This window comes from Scyliorhinus torazame, chromosome 18 (genome assembly GCF_047496885.1).
Source record: "Scyliorhinus torazame isolate Kashiwa2021f chromosome 18, sScyTor2.1, whole genome shotgun sequence".
Taxonomy (NCBI): domain Eukaryota; kingdom Metazoa; phylum Chordata; class Chondrichthyes; order Carcharhiniformes; family Scyliorhinidae; genus Scyliorhinus; species Scyliorhinus torazame.
Window position 1 is genome coordinate 22,611,765 of NC_092724.1, and position 19,927 is coordinate 22,631,691.

The 19,927-nt window shown below is 47.1% G+C and overlaps 1 protein-coding gene across 4 annotated transcripts in view; it reads left to right on the forward strand.

Annotated features, from left to right (window-relative positions):
* The first annotated feature begins 1,311 nt into the window (after window positions 1-1,311).
* The window catches only part of LOC140395034 (F-BAR domain only protein 2-like), a 90,714-nt gene continuing 72,098 nt past the window's right edge, over window positions 1,312-19,927 (forward strand). For 2 of the 4 annotated variants that reach the window (XM_072482364.1, XM_072482366.1), the window contains exons 1-2: window positions 1,347-1,391; window positions 3,107-3,205. In XM_072482364.1, the coding sequence (XP_072338465.1) occupies window positions 1,365-1,391; window positions 3,107-3,205 (126 nt within the window). In that variant the 5' untranslated portion in view covers window positions 1,347-1,364. Of the gene's footprint in view, window positions 1,392-3,106; window positions 3,206-19,927 lie in introns of all 4 variants that reach the window. The other 2 variants (XM_072482367.1, XM_072482368.1) reach the window with 2 other exon arrangements.

The window sequence follows — 19,927 nt, forward strand, 5'->3', positions numbered from 1 at the left end:
GCCCTAAGGTCCAGAAATCTCCCGGCCTCCCGTTGGCAGGAGGTCCTCCCCGACGCACTTCACTCCATTCAGTCGTTCCTGTGCACGGCGACTAACGAAACCCCCCATGAACGTCTCTTCGCCTTCCCCAGGAAGTCCATCTCCGGGGTTTCGCTCTCAACGTGGCTGGCAGCTCCAGGACCCGTTCTCCTCCCCAAGCACGTGCGGCTCCACAAGGCGGACCCATTGGTTGAGAGGGTACAGCTACTCCACGCAAACCCGCAGTACGCCTACGTAGCGTACCCTGACGGCCGCCAGGACACAGTCTCCCTCAGGGACCTAGCACTAGCTGGGTCCCCATACACCCCACCCTCTGCCCCGGCGCCACCCTCCCTTCCCCCAGCACACCCCACCACAGCCCCCACTCCAGAACAATCCGTCCTCCCCTTGGTCCCAGGGGAGGATGAAGAGGATGTCGACACGCTCCCGGAGTCACCGACGACCGAGCCGACGCCTGACTCGCCACCAGCACTGCGGCGCTCTCAACAACGGATCAAGGCGCCCGACCGTCTAAATTAGTAATCTTCTCTGTAATTTTAATGACAACCTGTATGTAGATAGTTTTCCACCACCTCCGCTGGACTCATTTTTAATAGCAGGTGAATGTGGTATTCACCACTGTTGTATTATATTGTATATACTGCACTGCATACGAGGGTATTACGGTAAGGCACCTGTACTACAGGTACGGGGGTAGATCCCTGCCTGCTGGCTCCGCCCAGTAGGCAGAGTATAAATGTGTGTGCTCTCCGAACTGCAGCCATTTTGGCAGCAGCTGTAGGAGGTCACACATCTCTGTGTAATAAAGCCTTGATTACTCTCTACTCATCGTAATTGATAGCGCATCAGCGATCTCCAAAGGTACAAATACCTTCTCTGTGCCCGCCTTATGAAAACCTTGCATAGTTTTTTAAAAACTCCAGTAACTCGCCCCTTCGCTTCCTTAGTAACACTAACACTCCCCAAACCATACATCTCGTCATTTACTGTACTTTCCTGTCTCTCTGTTGCAAATGTGTCAACTTCAGTAAACAAAATTGCTCTACTTAAATAAGCATAAAGAAGGCAGAGGGGGTGGTCATTATAGTCGTTCTGTGAACCAATGGACGTCTACTATGTGGAGATTGACCATTTATCAGGCGATGTGCTATGAGTGACATTGGGAGTAGCCAATAGCCAAGGTGGAAACTCTTCTCATTGAGGGGAGCGGAGCGGGCTGATGTTTGATTGACGGGCGCGGCGGCCTATGGGGAGATAGGGGCGGGTCTCGAGTGTGTCAGATTCAGGAGCTGTGTCAGATTCAGCAGCTGCTCGTGGGGTTCACGATGCAACATTTTGGGAGCAATTTCTGGGTAAGTAGGGGGAAGCCCTGCTGCGGGAGAGAGGGGTGAGTTAATGGGCATGTAACGAGAGCCCTGGCTGGGTCTGCAGCCACCCTGTGCCGGGGCAGTGTGTAATAGCGAAACCTGCAGTTTGGGACCGCCAAGCAGCAGGAACCATCTGCACCCACGGAGACACACTGTAACCCGCTTTGATGGTAAACTCGACACGCGTGTTTGGAATGAAGGGATGGGGACCTAATTTAGCTTATTTCAAAGTTGTAAATAATGTAGGTTAACATTTCTTGATGCTGAGCTTGTGTGTGTGTGTCTCCTGTCTGCCTGTGTGGTGCTGGGTAATTGGAGCTGTATTGAGTAATATCTGCAACAGACACGGTCGCCAATAGTGAAGCATTTTTAAAAATTCAGAATTAAATATTTGGCAATGGAAGTTGCATCTTTTCCTCCATTATACGGGGAAGGGACGGTCTTTTTGGTGAATAGCTGTTGGAGGAGGGGATAGCACCCTTGGGTGTGTGACTGTTTGGCGTTTGAAGCGGGGGTTGGTGGATACAGTTACCTTCTATCACACGCACACACACACCAGGATAATGGGTCGGCTTAAATTGCTGACAATAAATAGTTGTGTGGTTTTCATTTGACCTTACTTGATTGTCGGTTTATATTCCCTCCAGTTAAGGGGTGATCTAATTGAAGTGTTTATGATTTAAATGATTTGATAGGGTAAATAAAGATAAACTATTTCCTCTTGTGGGGGTAAGCTCAGAACAAGGGGTCAGAAACTTAAAAGTAGAGCCAATTTTTATGGGGTGATCTCAGGAAGCACTTCGCTCTCTCTCTCTCACACACACACACACACACACACTGGGCATCTGTTTTTATATTGGGGAAGGGGGCTAAGAGTTACAGAGGTAGTTGAAATGCAAACCAGTCCTCATCAAGTTGAATGATGGAATAAGGTGAAAGTCCTAAATGGCCACTTCCCTTTCCCATGTTTGGAGTGGCAGGTTAGGTAGGTTTACTGCATAGAAACTGACATTTTCATGTCTCCTGGACTTTTTTTTTTCAATGCAAAGTTCTGGCACTGGGGCAGTTATCTGTTGAAGCAGCCTGTTTGGGAACATGACCGGTCAATCACTTTGAGAACCAGCCTCCCATTTTCCTCCCAGGAACCTGTGGTCACCTACCTTGGCTTGTACATTTGAGCTGCAGAACTGTGCCATGTTACACTTTGTATTTTGGGTCATGTTAATTGACACTTGCCCAATTCTGAGCTGAGACATCTCCGCTTTTGTCCCTACACCAATCACCCTGCTGCCCAATCCCACAATACCCCATCAGCCTTACCCAACTCCTCCATTGCATACAAGGCTGACACCCGTGTGCAGTTCAGACGAACTTCAAAGATACGTTGTTTGGATAAGATGTTAAACTGAAGCCTCATCAGCCCTCTCGGGTGGTAGTAAAGGATCTGACAGATGACTATTTTGAGAGACGAGCAGGCAAATTCTCCCCAGTGGCCAGGCTAGTATTAATCCTTCGATCAACATCACAGAAAGCAGATGATCTGGCTATTGTCACGTTGCTGAGTGTGGGAGCTAGCTGTGTGCAAATTGGCTGCTGCTCGTGTTGCACTTCAAAGATAATAATGTTAGGACATTCAGGGGTCACGAAAGGCACCATATCAATGCAAGTCTTTTATTTTTATTTTCTTGATGTTTCTATAGAGAGGAGAACTGAAATCAGTGACCGCACCCCCTCCCACCCCACCCCCATCGCAACGAGTAACGATTGGCTTCAGTGCCAAGAGGGTGAAATCAGCCAAGGTTTGTGTACTCAGTATCCCTGTTACAAACTCCGTGCATGACTACAGCATTCTGCTCAGCTGTGTTGTCCTCTATAGTAGGATAGCCTGGGCTCATTACCTCAAAATTCATATTGCACCTTTTTAGATGTAGAAAAATATCCCCAAGTGCTTGACAGAAGTGTCAACGGGCAAAAATATAAACAAAGTGATATAATAAGGGGGTAAGACACATGGGGTGAGGGCAAGGTGTTTGGATTTGGGTTTATTGACACGTGTATACCGAGGGACAGTGACAATTGTTGTCCAGAAAGATTGTTCCATACATGAAAAACATAGGACGTATGATAGATACATAGACATCGGGTGAAGCAGATGGAATGTAGTGCTACTCAGTAGAGAAGATGTGTGGAGAGATCAGTTCAGTCCATAAGAGGGTCATTCAGGAGTCTGGGAACAGCGGGGAATAAGCTATTTTTGTACCTGTTAGTGCGTGTTCTCAGACTTTTGTATCTGCTGCCCAATGGAAGAGGTTGAAAGAGAGAGGGAGGGGTCTTTGATTATGCTGCCCGCTTTCCCCAGGCAGTGGGAAGTGTACACAGAGTCAATGGATGGGAGGCAGGTTCGTGTGATGGACTGGGCAGTGTTCACGACTCTCTGAAATTTCTTACGGTCTTGGGCCGAGCATTTGCCATACCAGGCTGTGATGCAGCCAGATAGGATGCTTTCTATGGTGCATCTGTAAGAATCAATGTGGACATGTCGAATATAAATCTGTTCTTTTTTTTAAATAAAGTATGCGGGATCCTGAGCTTTGGGCATGAGATGTGAAGCATATGAAGCATCAGATTATTCTGAACTTTAGAAAGCATGGGCCAGGTCTCATCCAGAAGTTTGTGGTCAATTCTGGGCAAAGATGTCAGGATCTTGGAGAGCTGCAGGAAATATTTACTAGACTGGTACCAGGTGTGAGGAAATTTGGTTAATAGAGAGAGACTAGAGAATCTGGGTTCGCTTCCGGAGAGCAGAGGAGGTTAAGGGGAGATTTAATTGAGGTGTTCAAATTCGTGAGTGGTTTTGATCGAGTAAATAAAGAGAAACTCTTCAATGACCAGAGGACACAGATTTTAAATGATTGGCAAAACAATCAGAGGCGGCGATGATGAGAATATTTTGACACAGTGAGTTGTGGTCTGGCACGCAGTCCCTGATAGGACAGCAGAAACCAGTCAATCATTTTTTTCTAAAGCAAATTGTATAAATCCTTAAAAAGGGACATTGGCATAACGATGAGAGAGTGGGATTAATTGCGTAGCTTTTTCAGTGAGCTAGCACAGGTACGATAGGCCGAATTCTGTGCTGCGTGATTCTATGAGCAATGGAACCTGAACAAAGAAAGTGATCACGGAGGAGGTGACCAAAAACACAGCCTCTAAAAAGTGATGAGGAGAGAATGACCGCTTTTGACATCAAGATCACATTTGACCAAGTATGGTATCAAGGAGCCCGAGGAAAACCTGAGTCAATGAGAATCAGGGGGGAAACCCTCTGCTGGTTGGAATCATACCTGGCACAAAGGAAGATGGTTGTGTGAGGTCAATCATCTCAGCTCCAGGACATCACTGCAGGAGTTCCTCAGGGTAATGTCCTAGGCCCAACCATCTTCAGCTGCTTCATCATAAGGTCAGACGTGGGGATGTTTACTGATGACTGCACAATGATCAGCCCCATTTGCGACTCCTCAGATACTGAAGCAGTCCCTGTCCAAATGCAGCAAGAGCTGGTCAATATCCAGACTTGGGCTGACAAGTGGCAAGTAACATTGTCGCCACATAAATGCCAGGCATGACCATCCCCAGCAAAGAGAGGATCTAAATGTTGCCACTTGACATTCAATGGCATTACCACCACCAAATTCCCCACTATCAACATCCTGGGGTATACTCTGGACCAGTACTGTGGCTACATGAGCAGATCAGAGCCTGGACCATCTGACTTGACTCCCCAAACCCTGTCCACAATCTGCAAGGCACAAGTCGGGAGTGTGGTGGAATACTCTCCACTTGCCTGGACGGGTGCAACTCCAACAACACGCAAGAAGCTCTACACTATCCAGGACAAAACAGCCCTGCCTGATTAGCACCCCCATCCACAAACATTCACTCTCTTCACCACTGGCGCACAGTTGCACAAGTGTGTACCACCTACAAGATGCACTGCAGCAATTCACCAAGGTTCCTTCAAACTCACGACCACTACCATCAAGAAGGACAAGAGCAGCAGATACATAGGAACACCAGCACCTGGGAAGTTCCCCTCCAAGATACTCACCATCCTGACTTGGAAATATCTCACTGTTCCTTCACTGTCACTGGATCAAAATCAGAAACTGCTTCTCTAATAGTACCGTGGCTGTATCTACACCACATGAGCTGCAATGATTCAAGAAGGTGGCTCACTATCACCTTCTCGAGGGCAATTAGGGATAGGCGATAAATGCTTGCCTAGCCAGTGAAGACCACATTCCTTGAATGAGAAAAGTATAAGGGTCCTTCCTGTTTGTTCCCTTACTTCCCCTTTTATTTTAGCTGTGACATTTTCATCCACGGGTGGACATGACTCTTTAAGGCAAGCAGCCTGTATCTTTATTCCAAGCACAAGAATCCAGAAGTTACAGGGGAGAACATTCTGCTAGTCTGGGCTGGTTTAAACAAGAGCTGCAGACTTGTCAGAGTCGCAAGGTTTCAGTGTTGATTCTGGCAGCACTCTGCTGACTCTCTCCAGAAAGGCTGATGTGAACCGACTATCGCTCTCTCCAGAAGGCTTGCTGTGAGCGTTGTCTCTCGGTGCTGTATTTCTGAAACTACAAAGGCGCAAATAGAAACCATGAACTGAATGTAATTTGAAGAGCAGTGTAGTGACTTCCCAAACTACAGAGAATCTGAACGAATCTACAGAGAAGACCATTCCAGGATACAAACAGCGACTTTGTGTGTGTGTGTGCGCTGCCTTCTTATAAATAAACGGTAATTGTATTTACATTTACAAACCTGGTGACTGTAATTATTGGGCAGCCAAGAGCCACAAGCCTAGGGTATTTTTGGTTAATTCACTTGTGCTGTGACTCCGGGACTCGTGGGGCTGGAATTGACTGCACACTATCCCAGGGTGTGGTAAGAAAAGTAGAGTAGACTATTGTGAGCATCTTGGAGGCGGGGAGACTTCCGATTTCCAGAACTCGACATGTAAGTGCAATGCTTGTTGTCTCCCTTGGAGTATAATGAGGTTAAATACTTTGTTTAAAGACTGAGGGTGAATATTGACAACTTGGTTGTGGGACAGACAGAATTGGCCACATGACGTCAAATGAGTTGTCTCCAGGTTGCATTTTTGTTCCCAAATCTAAATGCAGGTTACAAGCGGTAAAAGCTTGCACCAGGTTGGTCCATCGGTTGAAAGATGAGAAGGGGAGTTGTGTTGGTGGAGGGGTGATGGGATGTCATTGGCTGGGTCATATTCAGTGAGGTGGCCTTCCTACTTGATGATTTTAGGTCCAATGGCCATTCGGTGTAAGTCCAACCAATCTGTTCTGGTGCACTATATCCCCATTCAGTGACTGTATACCATTGTAGCACAAGATAGTGATCAAGAGCAGGAAAAAATTACCTGAACTTCTACAGCACCTTCCAGAACTCCTGTAGCACCTTTCACGACCTTAAGACATTCCGACACCAATGAGGTGCTTTTTGAGTTACCTTTTGTAATGTGGGTATCCTGGCAGTTAATTTGTGCATAGCAAGATTCCACAAACAGCGGTGTGATATGGCTCGATAGCCATGTTTTAGTGACGTTGGGCGAGACTCTCTGGCCACCCCCTGGCGTGTTTCTCGGCGGTGCGAGGCAGCTCATGATTGGCCAGCGGTGGGATCATCTGTGGGATTTCCTACCCACATCGCTGGGAGACCCGCGACGGACGTGTGCCATCAGTGGGACTGGAAGATCCCGCCGGCGTGAGCAACCCGAAGATCTTGCGCGATGTCTCAGGACAGTGGGGAGGACTGCTCTGCTCTTCCTCGAAGAGTGGTGTTGCTGCACCTAAGTGGGAGCCCAAAAATGAAATAAATAAATGCACCTCGGGCATTTTTGAGCAGCCATGGAGGATGTACAGTGAATGACACGAGGGATTGAAGGTTTAAATCAGGAGGACAATTTACAGTAACTTGATTTGTGTTCCTTTCATAGAATTTATCATAGAATTTACAGTGCAGAAGGAGGCCATTCGGCCCATCGAGTCTGCACCGGCTTTTGGAAAGAGCACCCCACCCAAGGTCAACACCTCCACCCTATCCCCATAACCCAGTAACCCCACCCAACACTAAGGGCAATTATGGACACTAAGGGCAATTTATCATGGCCAATCCACCTAACCTGCACATCTTTGGACTGCGGGAGGAAACCGGAGCACCCGGAGGAAACCCACGCACCCACAGGGAGGATGTGCAGACTCCGCACAGACAGTGACCCAAGCCTGAATCGAACCTGGGACCCTGGAGCTGTGAAGCAATTGTGCTATCCACAATGCTACCGTGCTGCCTCATGTTTAGAAGGTTCAGGGATGATTTGGTGACCCACCCCGGCCGACCTTGGTGACACACGTCACGTTCACTACCTTTTAATGTGAAAGGGGAGCCTGCTTGGTCCTCACGATTCCACTCCAATGGGTTCACAGGAGGAGTGGGCAATGCACATATCATGTGCAGAGTTCAACCCATTCCTTTGTGCCGTCTTCATCTTTGTGAGAACGGAAAATCCAACCTCGCGCATCTAATCTAGATTATCGTGAAGGGCAATAGCAACAGAATGCTTGTTTTACTCGACACTGGATACTCCTGGGAGATGCTATTGCAGAATTCTGACTGCTTCATGGACTATTGGCATATTTTTAATGTGGCATCACCGGTACAGCCGTGTAGTCTCTGTATTTGGAGTCCGCTGTAAGTTAATAACTGACTCTGGGGTCTCAACCTCAAAACAAACTTTTCACCCACCACTTCTGTTTCAAAATCTGAAACTTCTCTCAATTTCCATATGTATTTCCTGCACATAATACACATGGACTTTGCATCCTTATCTGCATTGGACAATTGACAAAACCATATCTCAAGAAATCATCTTTATACTGCTTTGTTGCCGAGTAAGTTTCTTCTTTGTAAGCTGTTAACCAGAGACCCTGGAGCTCTGTACAGAACTAACACTAGCACTGCTCTCTCCTGCCGTCGATTTGCCTGAACAGCTCTCTCCAGCTGGTTCAGATGTGAGATTCTGGCCAGTAGGTACGCTGCCTATTTGTATCTCTAGCCGTCTCTTCCTTGTAACAAAATTACCCACCTTCACAGTCCTCTTGTCTTGCTTGCTAGCAGCTAGAAAATGGAAGAAGCTCTACTCCATGCTTTGGTGCCGAAGGGCGCTTGACGTCAAGTGTAGGTGCAGGGTGCGAGACCTGCTGCCGCTTCTGGTCCGAATACTGCACACGGCCTCATTTCATTCCCATTTAAAAGCTGTTGAAGGCCACCATTCTCAATTTTAAATGCCGGTAGCGGCCGTTGGGTGCTTCTCCCTACAATTGGGACCACCAGAGGGGATGTCGTTACCGATCGCTCCGCGGCGCCCGCAGCCCACCCGCGGGTCGCGACTCGCACTTTGAAAACGCTGGGGCTAAATGTCAGGGGATTATCTGGCAATGGTCTCCCGATCTGATGCTGCCGCCCCCTCCCATGCCACAGACTAGTGACCTCAAAAGACATGTTTTTGCAAGGCTCCTGTCACTACAGGGATCATTTGAATGTTTAAGTGTGTTCCTTAACTCTGGGCATGTAATTAACAGGATGGAAATTACAACGCTGGAAAATAACTAGTCTGATCTGGAGTATTTAAGGAACTGTGAATGATTGCAGCTACAATTCCCTGCAGACTTGCCCTTCTTTCCTTAAATATTCCTCAATATATTCAGCAGGGTCCTATTCCCCTGGGAGCATTATGTTACCAGCTTCAGGAAAAGGAAAACTGGTCTTTTAAACCAAGAATTTTTGTTGTCTGATCGCTTTCCTCTCGCTCTCTCGGTCTCTTACCTGATATTTTAATTTTATTTCTTTGCCAATTTTCTGCCATCTTCTCCTCTCTTCCCACAAGTTCCCAAATGTAATTCTTCACACGTGACAATAGAAACATGGGAAAGAATTCCATCTCTGTAGCGCCTTACACCACCTTGGAACTTCCCAAAGAGATTTACAGCCAATGAAATACTTTCCTAAAATGTAGTCGACTGTTGTGATGTGGGAAACATGGCAGCCAATTTGTGCACAGCAAGATTCCACAGGTGTGTAAGCCAATCCATCCCCAGGCTCCTGTATGATTGATAGATGATCTGTTTTTTTTAAATTGATGTTTGCGGGATTAAGTTTGACCCAAGCCGAACTCCCCAGCTCCCCTTTAAATAGTGGCCATGAGATCATTTACATCCACATGAGATTTTGACATCTTGTCCGAAACACGGTGCCTCTAGCAGTGCAGCACTCCCTCGGTGTTGCACGAGGAATGTTGGCCTAGAATTTGTGCTCAAAGTACACATGACTTTCTGACTCTCAGGCAAGCATGTTATTCATTGAGCCAGGTGAGTTTGGGATACAAAGGGTGAGAGGAGAATTGAAGAAACAAGTCAAATTTGAACAAGGGGTGTAGGGAGGGTTTGGATGAATGTTTGCTCGAACAAACAGCAGAACTTCAGAAGGTCTTTTTTTTCCCCTCTCTCAAACAGAGATCTCACAGGGTTTCAAAAAGAAGAATTTATATTTATACAGCACCCTTCATGATCATGAGATTTGCAAGGAAATTACAGAGAAGTGCAAGAATTATAAAGTAGTCCTAATGACGGTTTTAATTATGAGTATAGACTGGGATAGCAGTAATGTAAAGGGCAGAGAGGGGCAACAATTCCTACAGTGTGTTCAAGAGAATTTTCTACAGAGGATATGTTTCCAGTCCAACAAGAAAGGAGGGACTGCTGGAACTGGGAATGAGGTTGGTCAAGTGTCGTGGGAGAACATTGCATCATAAGGTTTAGGCTGGCTACGGAAATGGACAAGGAGAAATCCACAGAAGGAATAATGAACTGGGCGAAAGTCCACTTCAGAGTGGGATGTGAATGGATCTGACCCAGATACATTGGAATGAATGATTATCAGGCAAAACTGTATTGGAATAATGAACTGTCTTTAAAGAAGGGGAGATTGGAGAATTGCAGAGGCTACACCTTTGTTCAAAGAAAGGGTGTAAAGATGAACCCAGCAACTAACTATGGACAGTTTAGCCTCCGTGGTGGTGAAGCTTCTAGAAATGATAATTACGCGCACAATTAATAGCTATTTGGGCAAATGTGGTTTAATTAAGGGAAACCACATTGAATTGTTCAGGGCAAATGATGTTTCACTAACATGCTTGAGTTTTTTCATGAACTAGCAGAGAGGGAATAGCACTGTTGATGTGATGCACATGAGACTTCCAAAATACATTTGATAAACTGCCGAGCAACAGACTTGCAGGCAAAGTCTCGGCTCGTGGAAGAAAAAGAACAAAGCAACATGGGGACAGAATTGGCTGAGTGACAGGAAATGGAGAGCAGTGGTGAATGGTTATTTTTCAGCCTGAAGGAAGGGGTTGCTGTTATGACCTGTGCTCTTCCTGATGTATATTAATGACCTAGACCTTGTTGTACGGGGCACAATTTCAAAATTTGCAGATGATACAAAACTTGAAATATTGTGTACTGTGGGGAGGATAGTGCTGAACATCAAAAGGGCATAGAATGGGTGGATGAGTGGCAGATGAGATTGAATGTAGAGGGACAATACAAAATAAGGGCTGCAGGAGCAGAGGGACCTGGGTGTACATGTACACAAATCATTGAGGATGCCAATGCAGGTTGAGAGGTTAATAAAGAATACAGTATCCTAGGCTTTATTAATAGGGATACAAGAGTACAAGAACAAGATTATGTTCAGACAGGATGGTTTGCACCTGAACCAGAGGGGCACCAATATCCTGGGAGGGAAGTTTGCTTGGGCTCTTCGGGGGGGGTTTAAACTAATTTGTCAGGGGGATGGGAAAACTAGCTGTAGTCCAGAAGCCAGTGTGGAGAGTAGTGAGGTACTGAGGAGGGTATCAAGGTCGCAGGAGTGTACCGGCAGACGGGAAGGTGGGTTGAAGTGTGTCTACTTCAATGCAAGGAGCATCCGGAATAAGGTAGGTGAACTTGGGAGTGTGGATTGGTACTTGGGACTACGATGTTGTGGCCATTACCGAGACATGGTTAGAATCATAGAATTATAGAATTTACCGTGCAGAAGGAGGCCATTTGGCCCATCAAGTCTGCACCAGCCCTTGGAAAGAGCACCCTACCCAAGCCCACATCTCCACCCCTATCCCCATAACCCAGTAACCCCACCGAACCTTTTGTTTTGGACGCTAAAGGCAATTTAGCATGGCCAATCCACCTAACCTGCACATCTTTGGACTGTGGGAGGAAACCGGAGCACCCGGAGGAAACCCACGCAGACACGGGGAGAACGTGCAGACTCTGCACAGACAGTGGCCCAGGCCGGGAATCGAACCTGAGACCCTGGAGCTGTGAAACAACTGCGCTAACCACTGTGCTACCATGCCACCTCGGGTTACAAGGTAGCAAGGAATGAGCTAAAAAAAGGGCTTAGGAGAGCTAGGCAGTGGCACGAGAAGTCCATGGCGGGTCGGATCAAGGAAAACCCCAAGGCTTTTTACTCTTATGTGAGAAATAAAAGAATGACCAGGGTGAGGTTAGGGCCGGTCAAGGACAGTAGTGGGAACTTGTGCATGGAGTCAGAAAAAATAGGAGAGGTGTTGAATGAATACTTTTCTTCAGTGTTCACCAAGGAGAGGGGCCATGTTTTTGAGGATGAGAGTGTGATACAGGCAGGTAGGCTGGAGGAGGTAGATGTTCTGAGGAAGGTTTGAAAAACCTTGGGGTCGACAAGTCCCCTGGGCCAGATGGGATATATCCAAGGATTCTTTGGGAGGGAAGGGATGAGATTGCAGAGCCTTTGACTTTGATCTTTGAGTCCTCACTGTCCACGGGGATAGTGCCAGAGGACTGGAGAGTGGCGAATGTTGTTCCTCTGTCAAAAAGGGGAATAGGAATGACCCTGGTAATTATAGGCCGGTTAGTCTTACTTCGGTGGTCGGTAAGTTAATGGAAAAGGTCCTGAAGGATAGGATTTATGACCATTTGGAAAGATGCAGCTTAATCTGGGATAGTCAACACGGATTTGTGAAGGGTAAGTCTTACCTCACAAATTTGATTGAATTCTTTGAGGAGGTAACTAAGTGTGTAGATGAAGGTAGAGCAGTTGATGTCGTATACATGGATTTTAGTAAGGCGTTTGATAAGGTTCCCCATGGTCGACTTATGAAGAAAGTAAGGAGGTGTGGGATAGAGGGAAATTTGGCCAATTGGATAAGTAACTGGCTATCACATAGAAGACAGAGGGTGGTGGTGGATGGAAAATTTTCAGACTGGAGACCAGTTACCAGCGGTGTACCTCAGGGATCAGTGCTGGGTCCTCTGCTATTTGTGATTTTTATCAATGACTTGGAGGAGGGGGCTGAAGGGTGGGTCAGTAAATTTGCTGATGATACTAAGATTGGTGGAATAGTGGATGAGGTGGAGGGCTGTTGTAGGCTGCAAAGAGACATTGATAGGATGCAGAGCTGGGCCAAAAAATGGCAGATGGAGTTTAACCCTGATAAGTGCGAGGTGATTCATTTTGGTAGAAAAAATTTGAATGCGGATTACAGGGTCAACAGCAGGGTTCTGAGGAATGTGGAGGAACAGAGAGATCTTGGGGTTCATGTCCACAGATCTCTGAAGGTTGCCACTCAAGTGGATAGAGCCGTGAAGAAGGCTTATAGTGTGTTAGCGTTTATTAACGGGGGGCTTGAGTTTAAGAGCCGCGGGGTTATGCTGCAACTGTACATGATCCTGGTGAGACCACATTTGTGTGTAGTTCTGGTCACCTCACTAGAGGAAGGATGTGGAAGGATTGGAAAGGGTGCAAAGGAGATTTACCAGGATGCTGCCTGGTTTGCAGGATAGGTCTTATGAGGAAAGGTTGAGGGAGCTAGGGCTTTTCTCTTTGGAGCGGAGGAGGATGAGAGGCGACTTAATAGAGGTTTATAAGACGATGAGGGGGATAGATAGAGTGGACGTTCAGAGACTATTTCCTCGGGTGGATGTAGCTGTTACAAGGGGGCATAACTATAAGATTCAGGGTGGAAGATATAGGAGGGATGTCCGAGGTAGGTTCTTTACTCAGAGAGTGGTTTGGGTGTGGAATGGACTGCCTGCTGTGATAGTGGAGACGGCCACTTTAGGAACTTTCAAGCGGTTATTGGATAGGCACATGGAGCACACCAGAATGACAGGGAATGGGATAGCTTGATCTTGGTTTCGTACAATGCTCGGCACAACATTCGAGGGCCAAAGGGCCTGTTCTGTGTTGTACTGTGTTCTATATGTTCTGTGCTAAACCTGTATAAACACTGATTTGGACTCAACTGGAGAATTGCATCCAGTTCCAAGCACCATATTCTAGGAAGGATGCAAAGGCAGAGGGACAGAAAAGATTCACAAGAATGGTTCAGGGGTAAGGAACTCCATTACATTGCAAATTTGGAACTGTGTTCTCAACCTCCTCTTCTCTAAGGAGGAAGTTTGATTGAGGTACTCCAAATCATATGGGGTCTGGAGAAGGAGAAACTGTTCCCATTGATGGAAGGCCAAGAATCGGGGGGAACTGATTGACGGTCATTGATGAAAGAAGTGATGGTGGCAGGGGAGAAGTGTCTTTACCTGGGGTTAGATACAGAGTATTTAGTTAGGATCTGTCTGAAAAGGTGAGGCTTTCAAAAGGGAATTGGATCGTTGGCTAAAAAGGAAGAAATCGCAGGGCTATGGGGAGCAGGCAGGAGAGTGGCACTCGGTGAATAGTTCCTGCTGACACCAGCACAGATACGATGGATTGAATAGCCTCCTCTGTGCTGTAACACCTCTTGTGATTCTACGTCCCAAGTGTTTCTCATCCATTGTGTAGTCACAGGCAGAATTTAATCAAGTGATTTCAAATAAAAACACAATTTCCGTTAATCTAACAGTTCAATAAAAGCAAATCAAAAGAAAAGATAGTCTTAGTTTGACAAAAACTCTCGAGCAGCAGTTGCAAACACTGATTATTTGTTGCAAGGTCAGTCCATTCATATCTTCACCATTCACTACAATATCCCAGCAAACATTTGGAATCCTGTTTGCTAATTGCAAAGCTGACCCTCTTGTGTTCCATTTGAGGCAAGAGCTTTCGATAGCAGTGCTCTGATTTTTTAAAAAGAACCTCGATTTGCTCTAAAATTGTCCTGGGAGTGTTTGATGGGGACAGTGTAGAGGGAGCTTTACTCTGTATCTAACCCCGTGCTGTACCTATCCTGGGAATGTTTGATGGGGACAGTGCAGAGGAAGCTTTACTCTGTATCTAACCCCGTGCTGTACCTGTCCTGGGAGTGTTTGATGGGGACAGTGTAGAGGGAGCTTTACTCTGTATCTAACCCCGTGCTGTACCTGTCCTGGGAGTGTTTGATGGGGACAGTGTAGAGGGAGCTTTACTCTGTATCTAACCCCGTGCTGTACCTGTCCTGGGAGTGTTTGATGGGGACAGTGCAGAGGAAGCTTTACTCTGTATCTAACCCCGTGCTGTACCTGTCCTGGGAGTGTTTGATGGGGACAGTGTAGAGGGAGCTTTACTCTGTATCTAACCCCGTGCTGTACCTGTCCTGGGAGTGTTTGATGGGGACAGTGTAGAGGGAGCTTTACTCTGTATCTAACCCCGTGCTGTACCTGTCCTGGGAGTGTTTGATGGGGACAGTCTAGAGGGAGCTTTACTCTGTATCTAACCCCGTGCAGTACCTGTCCTGGGAGTGTTTGATGGGGACAGTGTAGAGGGAGCTTTACTCTGTATCTAACCCAGTGCAGTACCTGTCCTGGGAGTGTTTGATGGGGACAGTGTAGAGGGAGCTTTACTCTGTATCTAACCCTGTACTGTTGAAATGTAGGGTGCACGGCAGCCAATTTGTGCACAGCAGGATCTCGCAAGCAACGACCGTGATAATGAGCAGATAATCTGTTTTAGTGAAGGTGCTTGAGGAATAAATATTGACCCAGGGGACCAGGCGGAACCCCATCGCTATTCTTCAAAAGAGTGACATGGAATCTTCTTTATCCAACCAAGGAGGCAGATTTGGCCTCACTTTAGCATCTCACTTGTAAGATAGCACCTCTGACAGCGCAGCACTCCACTCAGCCTGGGTCTTTTCTCAAGTGGTGCCCACAACGTCAGTCTTGGAGGCAGTGCTGCTATCAACTGAGCCAAACTGACACTTTGGGCGATGGCCGGTCTACCCTCGATACCTTGGCTGAAATGAGATTGGGTCCTTCCAGCTATGGGTCTTTGCAAACTATTTATCAAGGCTAGTGCAAAAGGAGTTGAATCAATCCAGTCCCATAAGGGATCTAGGGGTCTTGGAGGTAATTTGTTGTTTCTGGAGGGAGTTGTGTTTCCTGTCCAAGTATTGGAACATTCCGCCCTGTTTAAAATCCCCCTACTGGGAATCCCAGAGGTTAAAATAGTGACGTTGGTCTGAGAAATGGAAGCATTGGGAAGATGAGGAAAGAGAGACAGACATAGAGAGAGATGCACAAAGCTGAGAAGGACAAGAGGATAAACAGCCACTTGTTCTGCACCTGCTGTTTTTGGATTGGTTACAACTCCCACTGCTTTTACTTTGCAAATCTGACCCGTGCTCATTCATTCCGGCAAAGCAGTCCCTTCTGACATCATCAAATATTGTCCTTTTATTGAAGGAATTAACATAATAGTTAACCCCTTCCTCCTGGGTTAATAAATAGCCACTCTGTGCAAATGGACATTTTGAGCAAGTTGCTGTGTCCTGAAACTGTGATTTTATTTTCCCAATCAGTATCTAGTTGTAAAGAAGTCACACTGTGAAAAGCCCCTAGTCACCACATTCCAACGCCCGTTCAGGGAGGGACAATTCAGAATTCTCAGCTGGTACGGGACTTGAACCCGCGCTGCTGGCCTTGTTCTGCATCACAGACCCGCTGGTCTAGCCCACTGAGCTAAACCAGCCGAGGAAACCGGAGCACCCGGAGAAAAGCCACGCAGACTCCACACAGACGTTTACCCAAGCTGGGAATCGAACCTGGGACCCTTGAACTGTGAAGCAACAGTGCTAACCACTGTGCTACCGTGCTGCCCCTATCGCTCTGCATGGATTTTTTTTTTTGTTTTGTTTTCATTTTCAGCCTTACGGATATTTAAAATCTTCCTCTGCGCCTCCCATCTACTAACCAACTGCTGGCTACTGATTTGTCTCTGGATATGGGATGGGGGCAAGAATGAGCTCCATAGCGATGTTCCTCCTGGGCAGCTCTGCTGCCTCATCCACTGCTCAGACCGAGCATTTGGGCAAAATACTGACGACAGTTCAGTTTTGTTTTCATTCAAATCTATGCCTCCTAACGCAGCTGTGCAGCCTCCTGGGTTTTATTAGTCGTGGTCTAGGGTCCAAAAACCAAGCAATCTATAATCAACCTTTTATAAAACACTGGTTATGGCCTCAACTGGAGTATTGTGTCCAGTTCTGGGCACCACACTTGAGGAAAGATGTGAGGACATTAGGGAGGGTGTAGAAAAGATTAATGAGAACGGTTGCCGGAGTGAGGAACTTCAGTTATGTGGATCAATTGGAGAAGCTGGAGCGGTTTTCCTCCGAGAGGCGAAGGTTAAGAGGACATTTGAAGGAGAAACTGGTTCCCATGGGGGAAGGGCCAAGAATCACAGGCCTCCCGCAACCGAACCAGAGACAACAGGAGGACAAGGCTCTTTAGGCGGCGAGTGGTTCAGATCTGGAATGTTCCACCTGAGAGTGTAGAGGAAGCAGATTCAATTGTGGTTTTCAGAAGGGAAATGGATAATTTGCTAAAGAGAACATTTTCGGGTGATGGTGAGGGATGGGGGTGGGTGTGGGTTGGGGGGGGGGGGGGGGGGGGGAAATGGGGCCGGGATTGGGGGAAAATTAGATGGGGAGGGGAATGGTGGGGGAAAAGGCAGGGAGGACGGATAGGGGATGAGGGGTGGGGAGGACGGATGGCTGCGGGAAAGGTAGAGTGGTGGGGGAGGGGGTAAGTGGAATTCGCTGAGTTCTTGCATAGAAGTGGCACAGGTAAGATGGGTTGACTGGACTTTGGAGCTGGAGGCATTCTGTTTCTAGTGGGATTCTGTGCCCCCCAGAAAAGGAGAGAGCAGGTTTGTCATTTTTATAAATGACCTGGAGGAGGGCGTAGAAGGATGGGTGAGTAAATTTGCAGATGACACTAAAGTCGGTGGAGTTGTGGACAGTGCAGAAGGATTTTACAAGTTACAGAGGGACATAGATAAGCTGCAGAGCTGGGCTGAGAGGTGGCAAATGGAGTTTAATGCAGAAAAGTGTGCGGTGATTCATTTTGGAAGGAGTAACAGGAAGACAGAGTACTGGGCTAATGGTAAGATTCTTGGCAGTGTGGATGAGCAGAGAGATCTCGGTGTCCATGTACATAGATCCCTGAAAGTTGCCATCCAGGTTGAGAGGGTTGTTAAGAAGGCGTACGGTGTGTTAGCTTTCATTGGTAGAGGGATTGAGCTTCGGAGCCATGAGGTCATGTTGCAGCTGTACAAAACCCTGGTGCGGCCGCATTTGGAGTATTGCGTGCAGTTTTGGTCGCCGCATTATAGGAAGGATGTGGAAGCATTGAAAAGGGTGCAGAGGAGATTTACCAGGATGTTGCCTGGTATGGAGGGAAGATCTTATGTGGAAAGGCTGAGGGACTTGAGGCTGTTTTCGTTAGAGAGAAGAAGGTTAAGAGGTGACTTAATTGAGGCATACAAGATGATCAGAGGATTGGATAGGGTGGACAGTGAGAGCCTTCTTCCTCGGATGGTGATGTCTAGCATGAGGGGACATAGCTTTAAATTGAGGGGAGATAGATATAAGACAGATGTCAGAGGTAGGTTCTTTACTCAGAGTAGTAAGGACGTGGAATGCCCTGCCTGCAACAGTAGTGGACTCGCCAACATTAAGAGCATTTAAATGGTCATTGGATAAACATATGGATGATAAAGGAATAGTGTAGATGGGCTTTAGAGTGGTTTCACAGGTCGGCGCAACATCGAGGGCCGAAGGGCCTGTACTGCGCTCTTATGCTCTATGTTTGGAAAATAAGGCAAGTGTCAGCTTGAAGCCACAATGGAGTTTGAAGAAGTGCTCGAGTTTGTTGAGTGCACAGGGAGATGTTGGGGAAGGGCTCTTTATAATGCTGGTTTCTGCCTGCGAACTCGGAGCTTGGAGGGGTTCACTTCACTCTCCTATGATGAAGTTCTCCCGGTGACGAGCAGAGAGCTGCTTCATGTTTCACTGGCTCTCCTTGCATCCACTGGGATAATACCAGTCGCTAGGCAACTAGGCTGCTTGGCAACCAGGCCTGGTAGAATAGCTGTGTTGTGTCGGAGTGTGCCAGTTCTCCCCCCCCACCCCTACCCACCCCTCGCCCCACTGTCACTGCAGCCACTGTTCATGGGCACAATGGAGGGCCTGTCGGGAGCTGCAGCACCCCCACCACCACCGCCAAACGCCTCCTTAAAGAAAGCGGATTCCCTTTTTAGAATTCGGTTCCTTCAGGGTAGTGTCGAAACGATGAGCTGTTGTCGGAATCTTCCCGATTCCAGTCTTTGTCCTCCTTGCTCCAGGTGTGTCGGAGATGCTTTCTTCAGATCAGATGTTAGCCCGAGGCCCTACCTGTCCGTTCATCGCTTCAAGTGGACATTAAGGGGTCGACCATTTAGGACTGAGATGAGGAGATATTTCTTCACTCAAAGGGCTGCGGACCTTTGGAATTCTCTACCGCAGAGAGCTGTGGATGCTCCAACGTTGAATATATTCAAGACAGAGGTTGATTAGATTTTTTGGATACTAAGAGATATGGGGATTGTACGGGATGGTAGAATTAGGTAGAAGATTGGCTATGATCTTCAATGGTGGAGCAGGCTTGAAGGGCCAAACGCTGGCCTCCTTTTGATGATGTCTTGATAACTGATTGGAATAACACCAAAGGTATTCTCCCATTGTCCTGACCAACATTTCAGCATTTGGAAACACCAACAACGATGGCAGTCTGGTGGTGTTTTGCTGTTTGGTTGACAAGTTTTACTGGACAACAATAAGTGTAAAAATGTGTTGAAGAAAAGCTGGTGCTCCTATACTTCCCTTCCCAACCTAAGAATATCCCGAAGCACATTATAATGAAGTATCTTTCGAAGTGTAGTTACTGTTGAAATGTAAGAAACTCGCTAATGTGTACACAGCAAGATCCCACTAACAGCAATGTGAAAAATGACCAGACCACCTTGATTTTTGTTGATGTTGGTTGAGATGAATTTTCCCTCGGACATTGGGGAGAATTTCTGTGCTCTTCGGAATAGTGGCCTTCGGATTGTTTACCCCTGCCTGAAGGGATAAACATCTCATCCAAACAGTGACCCCCTTCAACTGTGCT